This window comes from Camelus dromedarius, chromosome 2, assembly GCF_036321535.1.
Source record: "Camelus dromedarius isolate mCamDro1 chromosome 2, mCamDro1.pat, whole genome shotgun sequence".
NCBI classification, from domain to species: domain Eukaryota; kingdom Metazoa; phylum Chordata; class Mammalia; order Artiodactyla; family Camelidae; genus Camelus; species Camelus dromedarius.
Window position 1 is genome coordinate 58,532,222 of NC_087437.1, and position 17,415 is coordinate 58,549,636.

Consider the following 17,415-nt stretch of genomic DNA (forward strand, 5'->3'; position numbering starts at 1 on the left):
AACAAAGATAAAACTTTTATCTTTTTCTCCCTACCTTATCCCTCTAGAATTTGGAAACTCTTAGTGAGTATTCTTATTTTCATGGCAATATGGTTATTTGCATAAATTCAATAAGAATCTGTTCTCCTTATAACAGGACACAATTGAAAACATTGGTTATATAACCAAGGCTTTGACGGGAATGTCCTGTTTGACAGAGACATAGATTAACTCAGATATGACCAGACAGCTGTAAGGCACTAAGATTGACTTTATGGAGCCAATAATGACTCTTGGAAATAGCTGCCTAGTATCATGCTTACAGAGTTCCACAGAAACATTACCAGTTAAGTAAAGAAGGTCAGTTCCTGGCAGGTGCAGGAACCTCAAGATATTTTGAGGATCTCAAGCAGAGAAGAATTTACCCAAATTTGTAGGTGTTGAAGTTCCTGGCCTGGAGAGGCCTTTTTAAAGTTCAATCTGAGATTCCTTATGAAAAGTTCCAGCAAAGCAGATTTAAAAGAGCCTATATGATCAGTTGCTATTTTTTTTCACTCATGTAAATAATCAGGCCATATATATTGAAAACAGACTTATGTTGCAAACAAATTAGTCTTAATTTGGCTATATAAATGAGAATGATTTTAGAGAGAAAAATTAGGTTTCAATAATACATCTTTGGTATATTCAGTTCTAGTGCTGTTAATTGTCTTTGAGGTTTGGGCAATTACCTGTAAACTAGACTAGATCCTGAATTCATCCAGATTTCTCCAATATCTGGTATGACTCTCCAAACTAATGTTTCTGGTTTTTCTTCCATTCTTTTAACTTGGAATCATTGAGAACTAAAATTGCCATTTACCTAAACACCCAATGACGTCATAGAGGCATTTCAAACTGCAGAACAGGCTTCAGCTCCGACATCTAGAAACCTTCAGCTGGCTCCCCTCTGGACTTGGTGGTTTATTGCAATCCAGATTGCAACTAGCTATGCTACTTATTTTTCTAGTTTGTTCTCTCTTTTTTGTTGTTAAGCTGTTTATACTTTGTGTCTCTCACTGCTATATTATGACACCCCTCACAGGAAAAATGACAGCTCAACATCTGGAGATGATTGAAGAGCTGTGAATTTCTCCTGTTTTGAATGCTGCCTAAGACACACTTCCTAGATATCTCTTTATTGCTCAAAGGTGGTCATAAACTCTCTAAAAGCATACACCTCCCACATGACCACGTCTCTCTCTCTCCTCTATGAGACATGGCTTTCTGGGAATAAGCCTTCCTAGTGCCGAGGGAGTTGAGACCAATGCCGAATAACTAAATGGTTGATCATCAATGCTTTCTAAAGGATAAATTTGAAAGAAAAATCAAACTGGACTCAATATTGCTAAGAGAGCTCTCTTAAATGGAGCCAGGAGGCCATTAAGGAAGTGTGACATGCACCTCTTAGCCTAGATAGAATCTGAACTTTTGACTTGATGAAATCATCCACAACACCTGCCAGAGACTCAAGGTATTTCTCAGACCCTTACCCTAAGACAAATCATGTCAATCTATCTATTTATTGGGCCCCTACCCTAAAATGACTGATTTTTAAGGACAAATATTTTCTGATCTGTGTTAGAGCCAATCACAATTCTCTCCAGGCAACTTTTAACAACCTTGTGGTTTTTTGTCTTTATAAGCCCCTGACACTTTCTAGTCCCCAGAACACTCTTTCAGGGTTACCTTATATGTCTCCCAAATTGCTGTTCTTAAGACCCCAAATAAACTCTTATCTGTAGCCTTTTGCATTATTTTTGGTTGACACAGGGTATGTTGAACCACATCCTCCAAAAAGGAAGTGGGGTGGGGGGGAGGTGACCAAAGCAGGAAAGTTATATGACAAAGCAAACACAATATCCATATTTTTATGTAAAAAGAAGAAATCCTGAACAACTCAGCATAAATTTTGTTTTCACTGCTTACAGCTCTGGATTCATGAGCATTTTTTTTAAACATTTTTATTGTGATACAGTAAACTACACATATTTCAGATGTACAATTTGATGAACTTTGATAGATGTATACATCCATGAAACCACCACCACAATCAAGATAGACAACGTTTCCATCACTCCCCAAGAGGTGCAATTTTCGAATTCCCAATTTATCTCTTCCCACCGCCTTTACCCTCTGGTAATCATAAGTTTGTTCTCTATGTCTGTGAGACTATCTATATTTTGCAGGTAAATTCGTTTGTGCCCCTCTTTTTTTTTAGATTCCACATATAAGTGATATCATCTGGCATTTTTCTTTTTCTTTCTGGCTTACTTCACTTAGAATGATGATCTCCAGGACCATCCATGTTGCTGCAAATGGCATTATTTTATTCTTTTTTATGGCTGCATACTATTCCATTGTATATACCACATCTTCTTTATCCAGTCATCTGTTGATGGACATTTAGGTTGTTTCCATGTCTTGGCCATTGTAAATAGTGCTGCTGTGAACATTGGGGTGTATGTGTCTTTTTGAATTATATTTTTCTCTGGGTGCAAGCCCAGAAGTGGGATTGCTGGATCATAAGGTAAGTCTATTTTTAGTTTTTTAAGGAACCCCCATATTGTCTGCACCAATTTACATTCCCACCAACAGCGTAGAAGGGTTCCCTTTTCTCTATATCCTCTGCAGCATTTATTGTTTGTAGACTTTTAATGATGGCCAGTCTGACTGGCATGAGGTGACATCTCATTGTAGTTTTGATTTGTAGTTCTCTAACAGTTAGTGATGTTGAGCATCTTTTCATGTGCTTGTTGGCCATTTGCATGTCTTCTTTGGAGAGATGTCTATTTCAGTCTTCTGCCCATTTTTTTTTTACTTAGGTTGCTTTTGGGGGGGTATTAAAGTGTTTGTATACTTTGGAAATTATTCCCTTATCCATCCCATCATTTGCAAATATTTCTCCCATTCTGTAGGTAATTTCTTTAACTTCTTTATGCTTCCTATGTAAAATGGGGAAAAAGTAATCTCTACCAGTGAGGACCAAATCAGGCAACATACGTGCAAATCCTTTGCAAACTATAAATCACAATATAAATAGCCCTGTATTGTAGATAATGGCCTCAAAACTATTTGTCTTAATAAAAAATCATCTCTGAGAGCCCAGCCTACAGAGTTTCAGGGATTTCTAACTGAATGCCTAACAAAAAATGATTTAAAATGGAGGAAGGGGGAATGGCATTCAGAAGAGGAAAGGAGTACCTAAAAGAAACATAATGGCGGCATCTTCTCTTACTTTCTCAGCCATGGCTTTCACTTTAGTGTCTTTGTGATAAAGTGTTGGTGGAAATCGCAAGACCATTTATTAAAGAGTCAATTCATTTACTAAATTAAATTAAATTAAATAAATATTGAGTACCTGCTATGGCCATGTGCTAGGTGCTATGGGAAATAAAAAGCCATGGCCACTATCTCCAAAAAGCTTATAGTCTAATAAGAGAAAAGGCTATAAAAAGGTATGTAACATACTAGGGGAAAACCCTGAACTTAGAGAGTCAGAGACAAGTTCAAGTTCTTTGTCCATGCTGTCCCCTTTACCTGGACCATTCCCCATGTGCTCCTCCCCACCAGCCACCATCACATTCTAATTCTTTACCATCCTCTGATGCTCAGAAAAGCCTTTCCTGGTTTTCTTGACTTAGTCAAATCCCTTGTCTGTAATCCTACAATAACCATGAACCTTTCCTAAGTACTACTTATGACAGTCAGAGGTTTGCATTTATTTGTGTAGAGATCTGATGAACTGCATGAAGTCAAGAACCCAGATTTTCCTAACTGTCATATTCCCCCCACTTTCCTACCCACGAGCTAGCGGTGTGGCTGGCATACAACCTGTGCTCATCAAATTTATGAAGGAAGGAAGAAGGGAAAGAGGGAGAAAGGAAGGGAGGACAAAATCCTGGCTGACACTTAGAAGGTTGCAAATTCACTTGTCCTCTCTGTATCCTCATCTGTAAAATAAAAATGAGCATGCCATTTCCCAGGGTTGTTATGGGAATCAAATAATATAATCAATGAGATGCCGTTTTATAAAATGTAAAATGAATGGCATTTTAATGTAAGGCAGACTGCAGAAAGCATTACAGCAGTCAGTTAAAAATACAGAGCTAAAAGAGAATGAACAGGTGATTAATTCCCTCTGGAATTAGGGCAGAGAATGGATCAACAAAGATTTAATAGGGAAGGTGGTATATGGCTGAGGAATGAGTAGGTTTTAGTAAGTAGAGATAGAACATCTACTTTGTACGTTTACTGTGTAGAGGGTGTGTGTGTGTGTATGAGTTGACTCCTCTCCAGAATGTCACTGTGTGAGAAGAGGGATTTCCATGGCTGTTCATAACTGTATTCCCAGTGCTTATCACAATGTTTGGTACATAATTGATGCTCAATAAATACTTACTGAATGAATAAATAAGGGAACGAATGAAGGAAGGAGATAGGAAATATCAGAAGAAATTTTATGAGTAAAAACATAGACAAAACAAAGTATCTGGTTCCCTTAGAAAATGATGCTGATGTGGGGAGCCTGGGCTTGGAGAGACCAGGTTGCAGAGGAGAAGGGAGGGGTGGAAGCAAGAATCCAGGAAACATGAACACAGACACTGGTGGCTGATGAGTGTCTGGTGGGCTGGTGGACTCTGCATGCCATGTGCATGGCCGGTTTGCCAGATTTCTAAGTGTTCAAACTACAGCCCGTTGCACGACATCTTTAGGTGCAACAAGGGAAAACGTTCCCCGTTAAAGCATTGGAATGAAATGCCCGGAGGCAGGCCTAATAGCCCATCATCACAAGTTCTCCTCTGCACTTCGGGAGCCTCTGGCAACACGCGACATACAATGACAGTGAAGGGAAAAATGTATTTGTAATCATGATAAAGATGAAAACTATGGAAATCATCAAGAGCATCTGAATTCAAAGAGGCCAATGAATGTAAATCATGTTATTTGCATAGCAATGTGGCATCCTCCAGATATTGGTTAAAATTCAGAAGTAGATGAATAATAAATAAAATGCCATTTTTTACATTATAAAATAAAAATGTAATTACTCTTATCTTTTGGAAAAATCTCATTCTTAGAGGTCCTTAATAAGAAAAGGGGAGCAGAAAATAAACTGGGTGCTAAAGACTTCGAGTCAGTATATCACATTACTATTTTTTTTAGTGTTAAGAAATGATTACCTAATCAGTATCTGTGATAATGATCTGCAATCTTACTAGTGTGAGATTGATGATAAATACCAAGTACTGATTTTTTAATAACATGAAAAACAGATGCAACACATTTTCAGGTATGAGTCACCCAGTCTTCCTTCCTGGGAAATCTTTACTGTCCAGCTATTATAATTCAGATAATGTCTTTCTTCAGGTGTCATTTTAATGCAAATAACCTAACAGCAGACTTTTAAACTATTGGTGCCCAAAGCTTATTTTAATCTAAGGCTCTCAGAGTAAAAGTGTTTGAAATAATTGAGTTCTTGTCTAATTACATAAAGACTAATTTAGCACCTCATTTATTTGGAGAGTCTCTGGCATAGCAAATCCATTTAAACTGACGCCCAAGAGCAGGTAATTAAAAATTAAAGTTGAAATCAAGATAAGAACGTCAAGATGGAAGCTGATTTCAATAGCTCTGATTATTTGTAGAGAGCAATGAAAGGGAGAAGGGCAAAGAAAGAGGGGGGAGAATGGAACGCAGCCCCCTAAGGCACTTATGCCTGTTTGAATCCTTCCACTATTGGTCCAGTTGCAAAGCTGACCTCATGCAACTAGGAGAGGTGACCTGACTGAACACGGATGACGGCTGGGGATTCCTAGCTACAGGACGCCTTCCCCATGTCTCCTGTCCTGGAAGGAAATGCCAGGGCTCCTGGCTAGTGAGGGAAGGATGCAGCATCCAGATGAGTAGGGCCATTAGACATCGGTGCTTCTGGTCCATAGCAAAGCCCTTTTATACAGCAAGCATGTGGAGCTGCTTGAGCAACAACACACACACACAAACACACACACACACACACACACAATCAAAATGGTCTTTGATAATGCATTTTACAGTTTGTGAATGGCTGTTACATATGTGATCTCGCTTCATCCTCACACCAAACCAAGAAAGGACAAGTGCATTTTACTAGACCTGTTTTATAAATAGAGACCCTGAGGTCCTGAAAGTTTAAGTAAAAAGCTAAGGGGGGGGGGGTGGGCGGGCAATACAGCTCAGTGGTAGAATGAGTGGTGCCTAGCATGCCCAAGGTGCAGGGTTCAATCCCCAGTACCTCCAGTAGAAAAAAAATTTAAGTAAAGAAACTTAATTACCTCCCCCCGCAAAAAAAAAAAAAAAAAAAAAGGACATCACACATCTAAGGTGCTAAGACTAGAAGTTCAAAACTTTGGATTCCAAAACCCAAAATGCACCATTTCCCTGTTGGATGGCACTTTTTTACTTCTTTCACTCTTGCCAGATCTTTCTTTTTTCTTTATAAATTTTAAGGTTTTTTTTTAATTGAAGTACAGTTGATTTACAGTATTATATTAGTCTCAAGTGTACAGCATAGTGATTTAGTATTTCTACAGTCATATTCCATTGAAAGTTATTACAAAATAGTGGCTATAATTCCCTGTGCCGTACAATATACACTTCCTTATCTATTTTACACATAGTAGCTTGTATCTTACTACTTCTTTCTTTCTTTCTCTTTCCTTCCTCTTCATTTTCCTTTTCCCTACTTCCTTCTCCATTGCCTTCGTTTTGCTCCCTTCCTTGCCATTTCCTTCTTCATTTCCTCTTATTTCTGTCTGTGCCTTGACCCTGCTAGCAACCTCAGAGCTTACAGCTCTGCCGACCAGGTGTTCTCCCATCAGAAGAGTCTGGGGGCACATTCTGAAAGGCAGAAAGCTTTTCTGTTTCTGAGGTTGTTTCTGTTGAAGCAAAAGCATTGCCCTCTGAGAACTAGTTGGAAGAAATGGAAGTAACTGCAGGGTAGAGTAAAGTATTTTCCAAATCCTCCTTTCACGCCCAAAATTAAGACTCTCATAGGTCCTTAAGTTCACATGGAGGGGGTTGATCTATGAAAGGATCCCAAAGATGTAGTTTTCCATTAGTTTTTATGTTTCCACCCTGAGCCCCGGAAAACAAATCTCTCTCTACCCCTGTTCCAGCAAGACACTCAGGCTGTGTGTAAGAGGACCACTTACAACACTTCGCTAAATATCAATCGTTCTCCTTGAAACTATATAAATATACATTGGCGAGCCATATAGCAAATATCCAGGCCTCTATTTGTCTCCCAAGGACCAAATGAGCTCATAAATGGGAGTGAGGACTACCTACGGCAGTGTTGCACAAGGTAGGGTCCCTTATCAGAAGCATTAGCATCACTTCAGAACTGGCTTAAAATGCAAATTCTTGAGGCCCAGTCCAAATCTAAAGAATTAGAAACTCTGGGGACGGGGCCCAGCAATCTACGTTAAGAAACCTTCTGGATGATTCCAATGCCTGTGGAAGTTTGGAAACTACTGGTCTCGGTGCAGTTGCATGGGAAACAGCCTTGAACTAGGAGCTGGGATAAATGCAACTTAGTCCTGGTTAGGTCTTCTCTCACCAAGAAGTGTGGGTGTGTCCCCTCTCCAGGCCCCATTTCCTCCCCATCAAAGGACGAAGTCTTCCTTGGTGAGCACCAGGCAGTCTTCTCTCATGCAGATTCCCTGAGCCTTCATGAACTATGGCTTGAGGCAGCCTAACATCATCAATATGACTTGCTCTTACTCCACTAGAATCTAGCCTTCTTAAGGTCTTGAACTTTATTCTCCAAGAATCCGAGTTAAATTATAGTTGAAGTTGGGAGGAACTGCTTCAGCTGTCACCTGTGTCATGGTTCATATGTCAGCTAAGCTGAGGCATAGAATAGGTGGTTCTTGAAGTGACCAAGATCCAGAAATAAGGGGAGGGGCTGACCCCAGGGAAGCCAAGTTCACAAAGACAAACCTCATCCCAGTCCTAGTTTCCCTGGGGTCTAGCCCCAACTCCATTAGATTGAATTGTGGAACTTTTGTTTTTTCATCAGTTATAAGACTAGTTGCTGTCCTCTCCTCCTGCTGCAATAAAGAAAATGTTTAGAGAGGTTGTTGTACATAAAAAAAGCTAACACCCAGTAGAGTTTGATTTATCTAGAATTGGGTTGTCGTTCTGGGTCTTTTGGGCTGATGCATTGAGAGACCCACTCAGTAAAAGACAGACAGAAATGGGTCCTCTGTGAGACTGTACTTTGACTCTTATCAAGAGGAATATCTACTTTAGCCTGTCAACCACCACGCATTTATGGAATCTGTACCCCGTGCAGTATCTAGGGATGCAGCAATTAGCAAGTTGGAAATGGTCCCCTCTCTTGTGGAGCTGACACTCCAGCAAGAACAGTGCTCATCGCCTAAGTGTGATGAGTGTCAGTGTCAAAGAGAATATAGGGACTCTCACCTGACACCAGGACCTGGTATTAGCAGAAAAGGGCAATGACCTCGGGGACAAGATGGCTGCATTTTTACCCTAGCACGTCTGCAGGATGTAATACACCCTTACCAAGAACCGTGGCTCCCTCAAGGAGCTGTGGAAGACTGTATCCTCTGCCGGGTGGGGGAGGTTGCTTCCCATCTCCTCCCCCTTCTCCTTCCTCCCTTCCCCCAGGGATGCTCCACTGGAGGAGGGCTGGGATAAGCATGGATATGTCAGGATGCAGGGGAAAAATGAGTGTGAATGTTACTGCCTGGAGCCTGACTTCCCTTCACACTACCTATTACTTTTAGCCAATAACATGATTATTCCCTACTCCAATATTCACTAAAATCACAGTTTTAAAAGGACTACCCTGTGACATAGGTCTTCTTCATGAAATCCCATCATACACAAATTATTGAACTCTTGGTAAATAAATGAAAGGCTGTGACAGAACCAAAGGCTGGAACCTCCAGCTGCCGCCTGCCCTGCGCCCCTCTCCCCACAGCCATCCCATCACAAGACGTCCGGGGGAAAAGGCCGCAAGGTACAAGACCGGGGACATACTTACTGTTGTCCTCAGCAGCACGACATCTGCTTCTTGCAAGGAACACGGGATGCAGTTTGCCCACACGTGCCAAGCGGGTCTCCAGTAAAACACCAAGGGGAGAATCCCAAAGGAGAAAATGGAGCCGGCGAGGTAGAGGATTTTCCGGCAGCTTTGAGTCCGGTAGCCAAATATTTCCTGGGACAGAACCAAAATGATCCCGAATAAGCACAATAAACAACAAAGGAACAAACTGGAATTTGGGCGATAAAACTGGGGGGCAGAGAATGAAAAAGTGGAGGAGGGTGAAAGGAGGACAGAATGAGGGGTGGAAAAAGGGTTACCGAATGCAAGTTCATGTGCCCGCCGCACCATGAGGCCAAACAAACTGAAACGTCCAATTTTGGAGCAGAGAAAGGTTTATCACAGAGCTGAGGAAGGAGGACAAGGAGGCTTATGTCCAAGAAAATCCTGAACTCCCCAAAAAGTTTCAGCAAAGCATAGGCCTTTAAAGGAGGTGGGGTTGAGGGTACGTGATCAGCTCGTGCACAATTCTCTGATTGGTGGGCGCTGAGGTAACAGGGCGGTCAACACTGTCAACCCCTAGGCGCCAGAAGGTCTGGGGCCACGCGCTCCCGATCATTAAGTAGTTCATTTTCTCTCATTTGCTGGTGGTTTTAAGCATCTGAAATATCAGGAAATATACATGAGATATTACTATGTGGGTACTTCAGAGAGGAGCTACAGCAGAGGTTATGGGGGAGGGGTCTGTCCTGGGAAGGCCCCACATGGTCCTGCTTAGTTACAAAAGTGGGGAGAAAGACTCCTGGCAAAGTGTAATACACGATCCCAGGCCTCCAAGAAGTTGGACTCTAACTGGGAAATTCAGTTTCTACAATTTTAGCATGTGGCTACTCTGATGCCAAACCTATACTACATGATACATTATCTTTGGGGTTTGGGGTTTTTTTGTTTTTGTATTTTTACTGTTTCCTTTTTTTTTTTTTTAATTGAAGGATAGTTGATTTGTAATGTTAGTTTCAAGTGTACAGCAAAGTGATTCAGTTATATACATACATGCATGTATATTTTTTATTTTCAGATTCTTTTCCATTATATGTTGTTACAAGAAATTGAATATAGTTCCCTGAGCAATACAATAGGTCCTTGTTGTTTAGCTATTTTATATATATAGAGAGAGAGAGAGAGAATGTCTGTTAATCCCAACCCCTAATTTATTCCTCCCCATCCTTATCTTGTTTAAGTCTCTCAAGCATCCCCTGAGTAGGATAATGTTACCCTCACTTCATAAATGATGAGGCTGAGCTCAGAAAGTCTGAATGTAATGACTTGTCCAAGGCCACACAGCTGGCAAGTTCTGCTGCCAACGTTCAAACCTAGATCCGTCAGCCTCCAAGTCTTGCGCTTGCTCCACAGCCTTCACAGAGGTGCCCACGAGCCATGTGACAGAAGAATGAGGCAGCAGCAGCAGCAATGAATGAGTCCCTTGGCTGGGATCAGCAGCACCGTGGGCAGTAGGTACAAGAACCAGGTCTTGAGTTTGGAGTCAGGATTTGGTGAAAGTATTTGACCACACGAAGGTAACAACTAAATCCTAACTTGTCTTTGGAGGTTTGGGGTAGAGCTATGCATTCCCACCCTCCTCTCTTGTTCAGTAACAAAAAGAATGTTATGTCGAGGGGTGGGGGGAAACCATAGAGACGATTTGATTTATTTCAACTCGTGCTTACCGAGCAGCTGCTATGAGGGGTCAGGAGACCCTGGAGGATACAAATATGAAGAAGATAAGAGTCTGACCTCTAACAAATTTATAATCTGGACAAACTTCTTCTTTCCAAGTGAAGCCTGGGACAGAATGGAAAATCGGCCCTGAAGTGTATGGCCAGAGTTCCAAGGCTCTACCCCAATAAGCTGCAGGTGCACTTTATATTGGTTATAATGGCTGCAACTGACAGGAAGCAGAGTGCCTGGGGGAAAAGCACATTCTCTGGGTGAAGACTATTAGAGTTCAAAGCCTAGTCTACCCCTTCCTGGGTGTGACCTTGAACAAGTTAGTTAACCTCTTTATTCCTCAGTTTGTCACCCATAAAATGCGGGTGGTGGCGATGGTACCCACTTCACAGGGCTGCTGTGACATTTAAATGAGTTACTATACATAAATGCTACATAAGCATTTACTACCACTGCTGCTGCTCCCACTATTTCACCATTTCCTGAACATAGACCTGAAATTCAACCCCTGGGTTTATCGGCATTTAGATCTAAGAATTCCTAGTGTCAACAGTTCTACTTTTGTTAGAATTGCCTGTTAGGATGAAGGATCTGGAACATGTAACTTTAAAGCCACCAACTTCTCTTTCTCATTTGATGAAGATATATTATCAGAAAAGTTTCTGTGCTTCTGGGCTGAAAGCTGCTTTCATATGTAATTAGGAGGTTACTTCCTCTTATTAGCAGTGCACGCAGGTGCTGAATGTTTTTCTCAGGTCTCGGCCACATCTGGCGTGCCTTTGATAAAATGCTCACCTCACCTCAGAAATACAAGCTCTTGACTGATTTTGCAAAGTAGCATGTCAATCCTGACATGCATACTCAAGCTGTTGCTCCCCAGATGCCAAGGCTGGAATGGTTCTGTCCCCTTATCATGCCGGAAGCAATGCTTTGTCAGACCCTTATGGAGTATGGTCCCAATCCTAAATTCCAGATCTGTCCCAAGTCCATCCCACCATATATTCCCATGTGCTTTTATCATGTTCCTACACTTTGGAACAGATCACCTTCTACCCGCCCTTTCCACCTGGCCCTATTTTAAAAAATCATCTTTTAAAAATATTTAAAAGCTTCTTTATCTTGCCATTCAACTGAGTCCCCATATAATTTGCCCGAGTTATGCTGGTTCTATGCGCACCAATCTCTCTGTTACCTGCCTTCTTTTACAGGCTATGCAATTAGAGCTCTCTGTAGTTTCCAAAGTGTCTTCATGTTCATTATCAAAATAAAGCAGGAATTATTACCTTCCATTTCCAGCTAAGAAAGCTGGAATTTCAAGTTATTTTAGTAATAGTTATTATTAGCAACTAATGATTTGGAAACAATGACAGAACCTAACATTGACTGAGCACTTAAAAGCTTTTCACTAAGCACCTTACACACACTTGCATTTCGTTGCAAAAGATTAAATACGTTTCCCAAGGCACAAGGCTCATAGTAACTCAGACCTGGGCCTCCAGTCCAGATCTTGACAGCACATGAAGACAATGTGAGCTGACCATTTCTACTCTAAGGCTCTTCTTTATTCTGTTTTTAATTTCAGTTCAATTTAAATTCAGTTCAATGTTTTTTTAAGTGTCCACCAAATCGCATCCTTGTGCTAGACACAGAGATGAATGAGAAAATGTTTCCAGCCTCAGGAAGCTCATTAGTTTAATAGGAAGCTCAAGAAACAAATAAACAGACAAAAATTAAATAAGGTTAGAGCAATAAAAGAGTTATATAGAGGAGCGACCAAATAAATTGTCATCTGAATGGGGTGCTATTAGCAGTAACACCAAAACAGTGCAGGTAGACCAGAAGTACTCCAGGCAAGCCAGGGAAGATCCCCTAATGATACCACAGTGTTACTCTAAAAGCTTACCTGCTTTCAATCTGTGGATATGACACCACCAGTTAGTAGCTCATGACCCGTTAACCTATTGAACTTTTCAATAGAAAAACTGAAATAATGTGGACAAAGAGCATTCAGTTATTGCTTGTTGGAGTGAGTTGAACTGTACTGACTTGGAGTTAACTGCATTGCAGGGGCTATTAATAGCTACTGGATTTAAAATTGCAAAAATTAGTACAGTGCTGTTTTGTATTGTCCCATAGCAATTTCCTTCCTGCATTACGGGGCGCGTTCCATGTCCCTGAAAATGCTTAAGGGAACGGTCCCTGCTACCTAGCCCTCCACCTACTCCTCCCTCCCATAAAAAGAAATCAATCAGAAAAAAAAAAAATGTTAGGAAAATGTCCAAAGAATATCACCCTCATGGCAGTCTACGTGCATTACCGAATAGCGTGCTGTCCCTTTCTTTAGCCCCCGCCGACCCACACATCCTCCTCCTCCCTCTGTCCCTGGGCATCTACAGCCTTTGCATCCCTAAGGGCTTAAAGTCTGGCTTCCAGGTGTACAGGCCTTCTCCCTGCAGAAACTCCGTGCTCAAGAAGTCAAATTTTGCTCCTCGAAGCAACGGTCTAAGCCACCTTAGCCAAAAGAACCCCCTAAGAGTCTACAGACTTTCTCCCCAAGAACACACATACCTAAAGTTCTTCGTAGAGATTCAGGGGGTTCCCATAGTCTAGAAAAGACCCTGTCTTAGAGGGTTCATAAGGCTATATCCAGGCTTATTTTTCAGAGTTTACACTAAGAACGTGACCTTGGGGCCTGGCAATAGGTAAGTACTTAGTGAACAGAGGAAGCATGAAGACTGGGGCTTATGGAAATGTGGGGCGGGGGGGTGGGGTCCCAGAGGGGGACAGCAAGAGCGGAGCGGTGGCGGACTCCAAGAAGCTCCATCAGGTGGTATCATCACCTGGGGGCCCACCAAGTCCTGAGAACGGCTCTAAGTCTTATAGTCCCAGAGGCTGCCAGCAGAACAGGGAAGACTCAAGTTACCCAGGGCTCAGAGGTTGGAACATCATGAGAGAGGGAGATGTATGCACCGGCCACACTGAGCAGATGTGCAGATGTTAAGAGTTTGTAATCGTCCCAATAGCACCGTCTCCACAGCTGTGATTGTCCTGCCAGGGGAGCTCATGTAAACACAAGGCTTAAACTGGGCTCTGGAATCTTCTCTAACTCCCTGACTGACACGCCTTCTTTCAGTATATTCAATCAATTACTATCAAATCCTGTTGGCCTGGGAGCCATTTATTCTCTTTAAGACGATTTTGCTTTTCTCGACTGGCTTCATTAAATATTTGAAAATGTAAGTGATTCATTTTTTAAAAGTTTACCTCCCTAAAGATAATCTCTTTCCCCTTATTTCCAAACCTGGTGCGTGAAGAGAATGTTTTGCTGCAATTTCCACACAACCGCCACAAATTAAGCTAAAGGAATGCAGTTGACCTCATTGCTGATCTTAACCACAAATTTGATTCGAATTTTTGCCTCAGTCCTTTTCTTTTTTGCCACTCTTTCATGCCAAAGAATGATTTCCTAAGTGGCCTCTAAGTTAATTTAACTTCTAAATTGCAGGTGAGTAATTCTCAACGTGGATGACCTAATCCAAAAATCTTAAACTGGAGGCTCAAAAAGAATGGCCTGAAGACAGGTTTCCTGTTAGCCTGGTATTTCTTAAAAACTTCAAATTGGTCCCTGAGTTATCTTCACATAAAAATTCTACCATTTAAAAAAATAATAAATCAGGGGTAAATTGGGAGTTTGAGATTTGCAGATACTAACTACTATATATAAAATAAACAGTAAGTTTATTTGGTATAGCACAGGGAACTATATTCAGTATCTTGTTAGTAACCTATAAAGAAAAATGAATATATGTATATATATATATATATGACTGAAACATTATGCTATACATCAGAAATTGACACAGCATTGTAGACTGACTATACTTCAATAAAAATAAATGAATAAATCAAAAATTGTGACTCTACTAAACCCACACTCTTGTACCACAAGAATCAACTAGAGGTCTCCAGGAAACACGTAAAAGGAGCCCAGGAACTAACCCAACACCACGCAGTGAGAGAAGATGATGCGGTGTGGCGTGGTGTGTTCCCACCACAGGCTCTGGTACAGCACTTCAAAAGAATCAACTCCCAGCAGTGCCCGACAGCCGGGATGACTTAGTAATATAACAGTAAGTGAGAACAACCAATGTACAGGATTGCAATGGCATGATAATCTTTTTATAAAGTTAAAAACAATTAAAAGGTAAAAGTTATTTTTAGGATACACTTAGATAAAAGAAAACTACATAGAATGGAAAGGAAGGGAGTGATGAACACGTGGTACAGGACAAACAGTTACTTCTATTGGGCTGAGGTGGAGAAAGAGGGGCCAAGTTGTCAAATGTAGGTCACGGTCAAAATTCTAGCTTCTGTTTGACTGGTGGGGTCATGCATTATTGTAAGGAATTAAGCAACTAACTAAATTAATGGAATCCAGCATGGGCAAATAACGAGTATGTCATGAACCAAAAATTATGGACAATCTAATTGTGAGCCCCTGAAGTTCTGGGGGAAAAAGAAAGAAAGAATCAGCTGGAATTAGTAAGAGGTGGCCCCTTTAAATGAGCAGGTGATGTCTGGTTCCCATAGTCCTTGCCTGTTTCTGGAGACTCTAAAAATTAGATCAAGGTAGTGGGGATAAAAAAAGAGGAAGCATCAGCAACCCCCAGATACTGCCCCGTGGGCGATTAGGAAATTTTAACTGTCCCATCATTTAAATTACACTGAAGTTAGTTTGTAAGGCTAGGTTTCTTGAACAAGTGTTTTTCTTTTTCTTCCTCCTTATTGTCTTTCTCCAGGAGTTGAAAAGATGCTAAAGGTAAGACTGAGTTTCCCAAACTCCTCACCTTCAACAGAGACAAACCAAGGGCCTGGGCTGAAAGGGACAAACTGATCTGGACATCTGCCCCACAGGCTCCTGCTCTGACCCAGAGTGTGTTCACAATTACCTTTGGGTGAACTGTGCTAATTTCTCAGTCTTGGAAATTGCTTTACAAAGAAACTATTTTTAAAATATGTTAGAAATACTCTCCAACAGTGACTGCTTGACAGCTGAGTCCATTTTCCATTAACAGTGTTGACATCCACTGAGTGGTGTCCCCCACAAGCCTCGAGGGGGACCCTTGGAAGTCTGGTGGCCTGGCTGTCTTTTGCTGTCCTGTGACAGACACTTGGACTGTCACTTAATTTCATTCCCAGCTTTGCAATTTCACTCCTCTCTCATTCCTAGCCTTGGAGTGCCACCTCTCTGGCCAATAATTCCTAGATTGCTCATACAGCATTACCCCACACAACTGCTCTGGGAAACAGCATGGTGGCACTGTCAGGCCCAGGACCGAGGAACTCCTCAGCAAAATGTCTAGGTGCTGCGTCCCCAGCATAAAGTCTTCAAGGTGTCTTTGCTTCAGTTCCATTCAAATTGCCCACTGTGTCTAAAGTCATGGGTAAGGTAGATCTGCCAGAGATAAATTTCCCACCCTCAAGAGGCTGACAGGAAAGGTGATGGATTAAAAATTATGATTGAAGTGGGGAGGGTATAGCTCAGTGGTAGAGCACGTGCTTAGCATGCATGAGGTCCTGGGTTCAATCCCCAGTACCTCCATTAAATAAACAAACAAACAAACCTAATTAACCCCCTCCCAAAAAAACCTAATAAAGGGAAAAAATATGATTAAGAAAATATGAAGTGTCATGTGAAAAGCACAGAGGGAAACATGCTGTCACTTTAGAATGATGGTGATATCCTACTGAGATGATAATTAGGAAAAGCTTGACAGGATAATTGTTACTTGAGGTGGACTTGGAGACAGTTGTTAGAACTTCAGGAGTCGGGAAAGAAGCAGATGAGAAAGGGCACTCCAAGTGAAGGAAAGTGATCAAAGGTACAAAGTCTGGAAACATGGAGTGTATTCAAAGACAAAATGTCAGTTTAAGGTGTTACAGGTCAAAATGCCCATCGACAGAAGAATGGATAAAGAAGATGTAACATATACATGTACATATATACACACAATGAGATATTACTCAGCCATAAAAAAGAATGAAACAATGCCATTTGCAACAACGTGGATGGACTTAGAGATGATCATATTAAGTGAAGTAAGTCAGACAAAGAAAGACAAATATATGATATCACTTATATGTGGAATCTAAAAAAAAAAAAATGATTCAAATGAACTTATTTACAAACCAAAAACAAATTATGGCTACCAAAGGGGAAAGAGGGTGAGGAGGGATAAATTAGGAGTTTGGGATTAACATAAACATACTACTATATATAAAACAGATAACCAATAAGGACCTACTGTATAGCCCAGGGAACTATAATCAATATCTTGTAATAATCTATAAAGGAAAGGAATCTGGAAAGGAGTATATATGTGTATGTATAACTGAATCACTTTGCTGTACACCTGAAACTAACACAACATTACAAATCAACTATACTTCAATAAAAAAAAATTTTAAATAAATAAAATTTCCCTCTGATCTTTGGCCAACTCAAAAAAAATAAAAGGTAACTACAGGTCAATGTACTGTGATGTTACAATCAACCTCATACTCTATGGCCATATAATGCACCTTTGGTGGGACTTTGGGATTTCAGGACATGT

General features: G+C 41.0%; 1 protein-coding gene across 2 annotated transcripts in view; it reads right to left on the reverse strand.

Moving 5' to 3' along the window:
- Positions 1-17,415, reverse strand: part of ATP13A4 (ATPase 13A4) — a 118,290-nt gene that overhangs the window by 73,098 nt on the left and 27,777 nt on the right. For both annotated transcript variants that reach the window (XM_031453421.2, XM_031453425.2), the window contains one exon: positions 9,074-9,247. In XM_031453421.2, the coding sequence (XP_031309281.2) occupies positions 9,074-9,247 (174 nt within the window). The remainder of the gene's footprint in view (positions 1-9,073; positions 9,248-17,415) is intronic.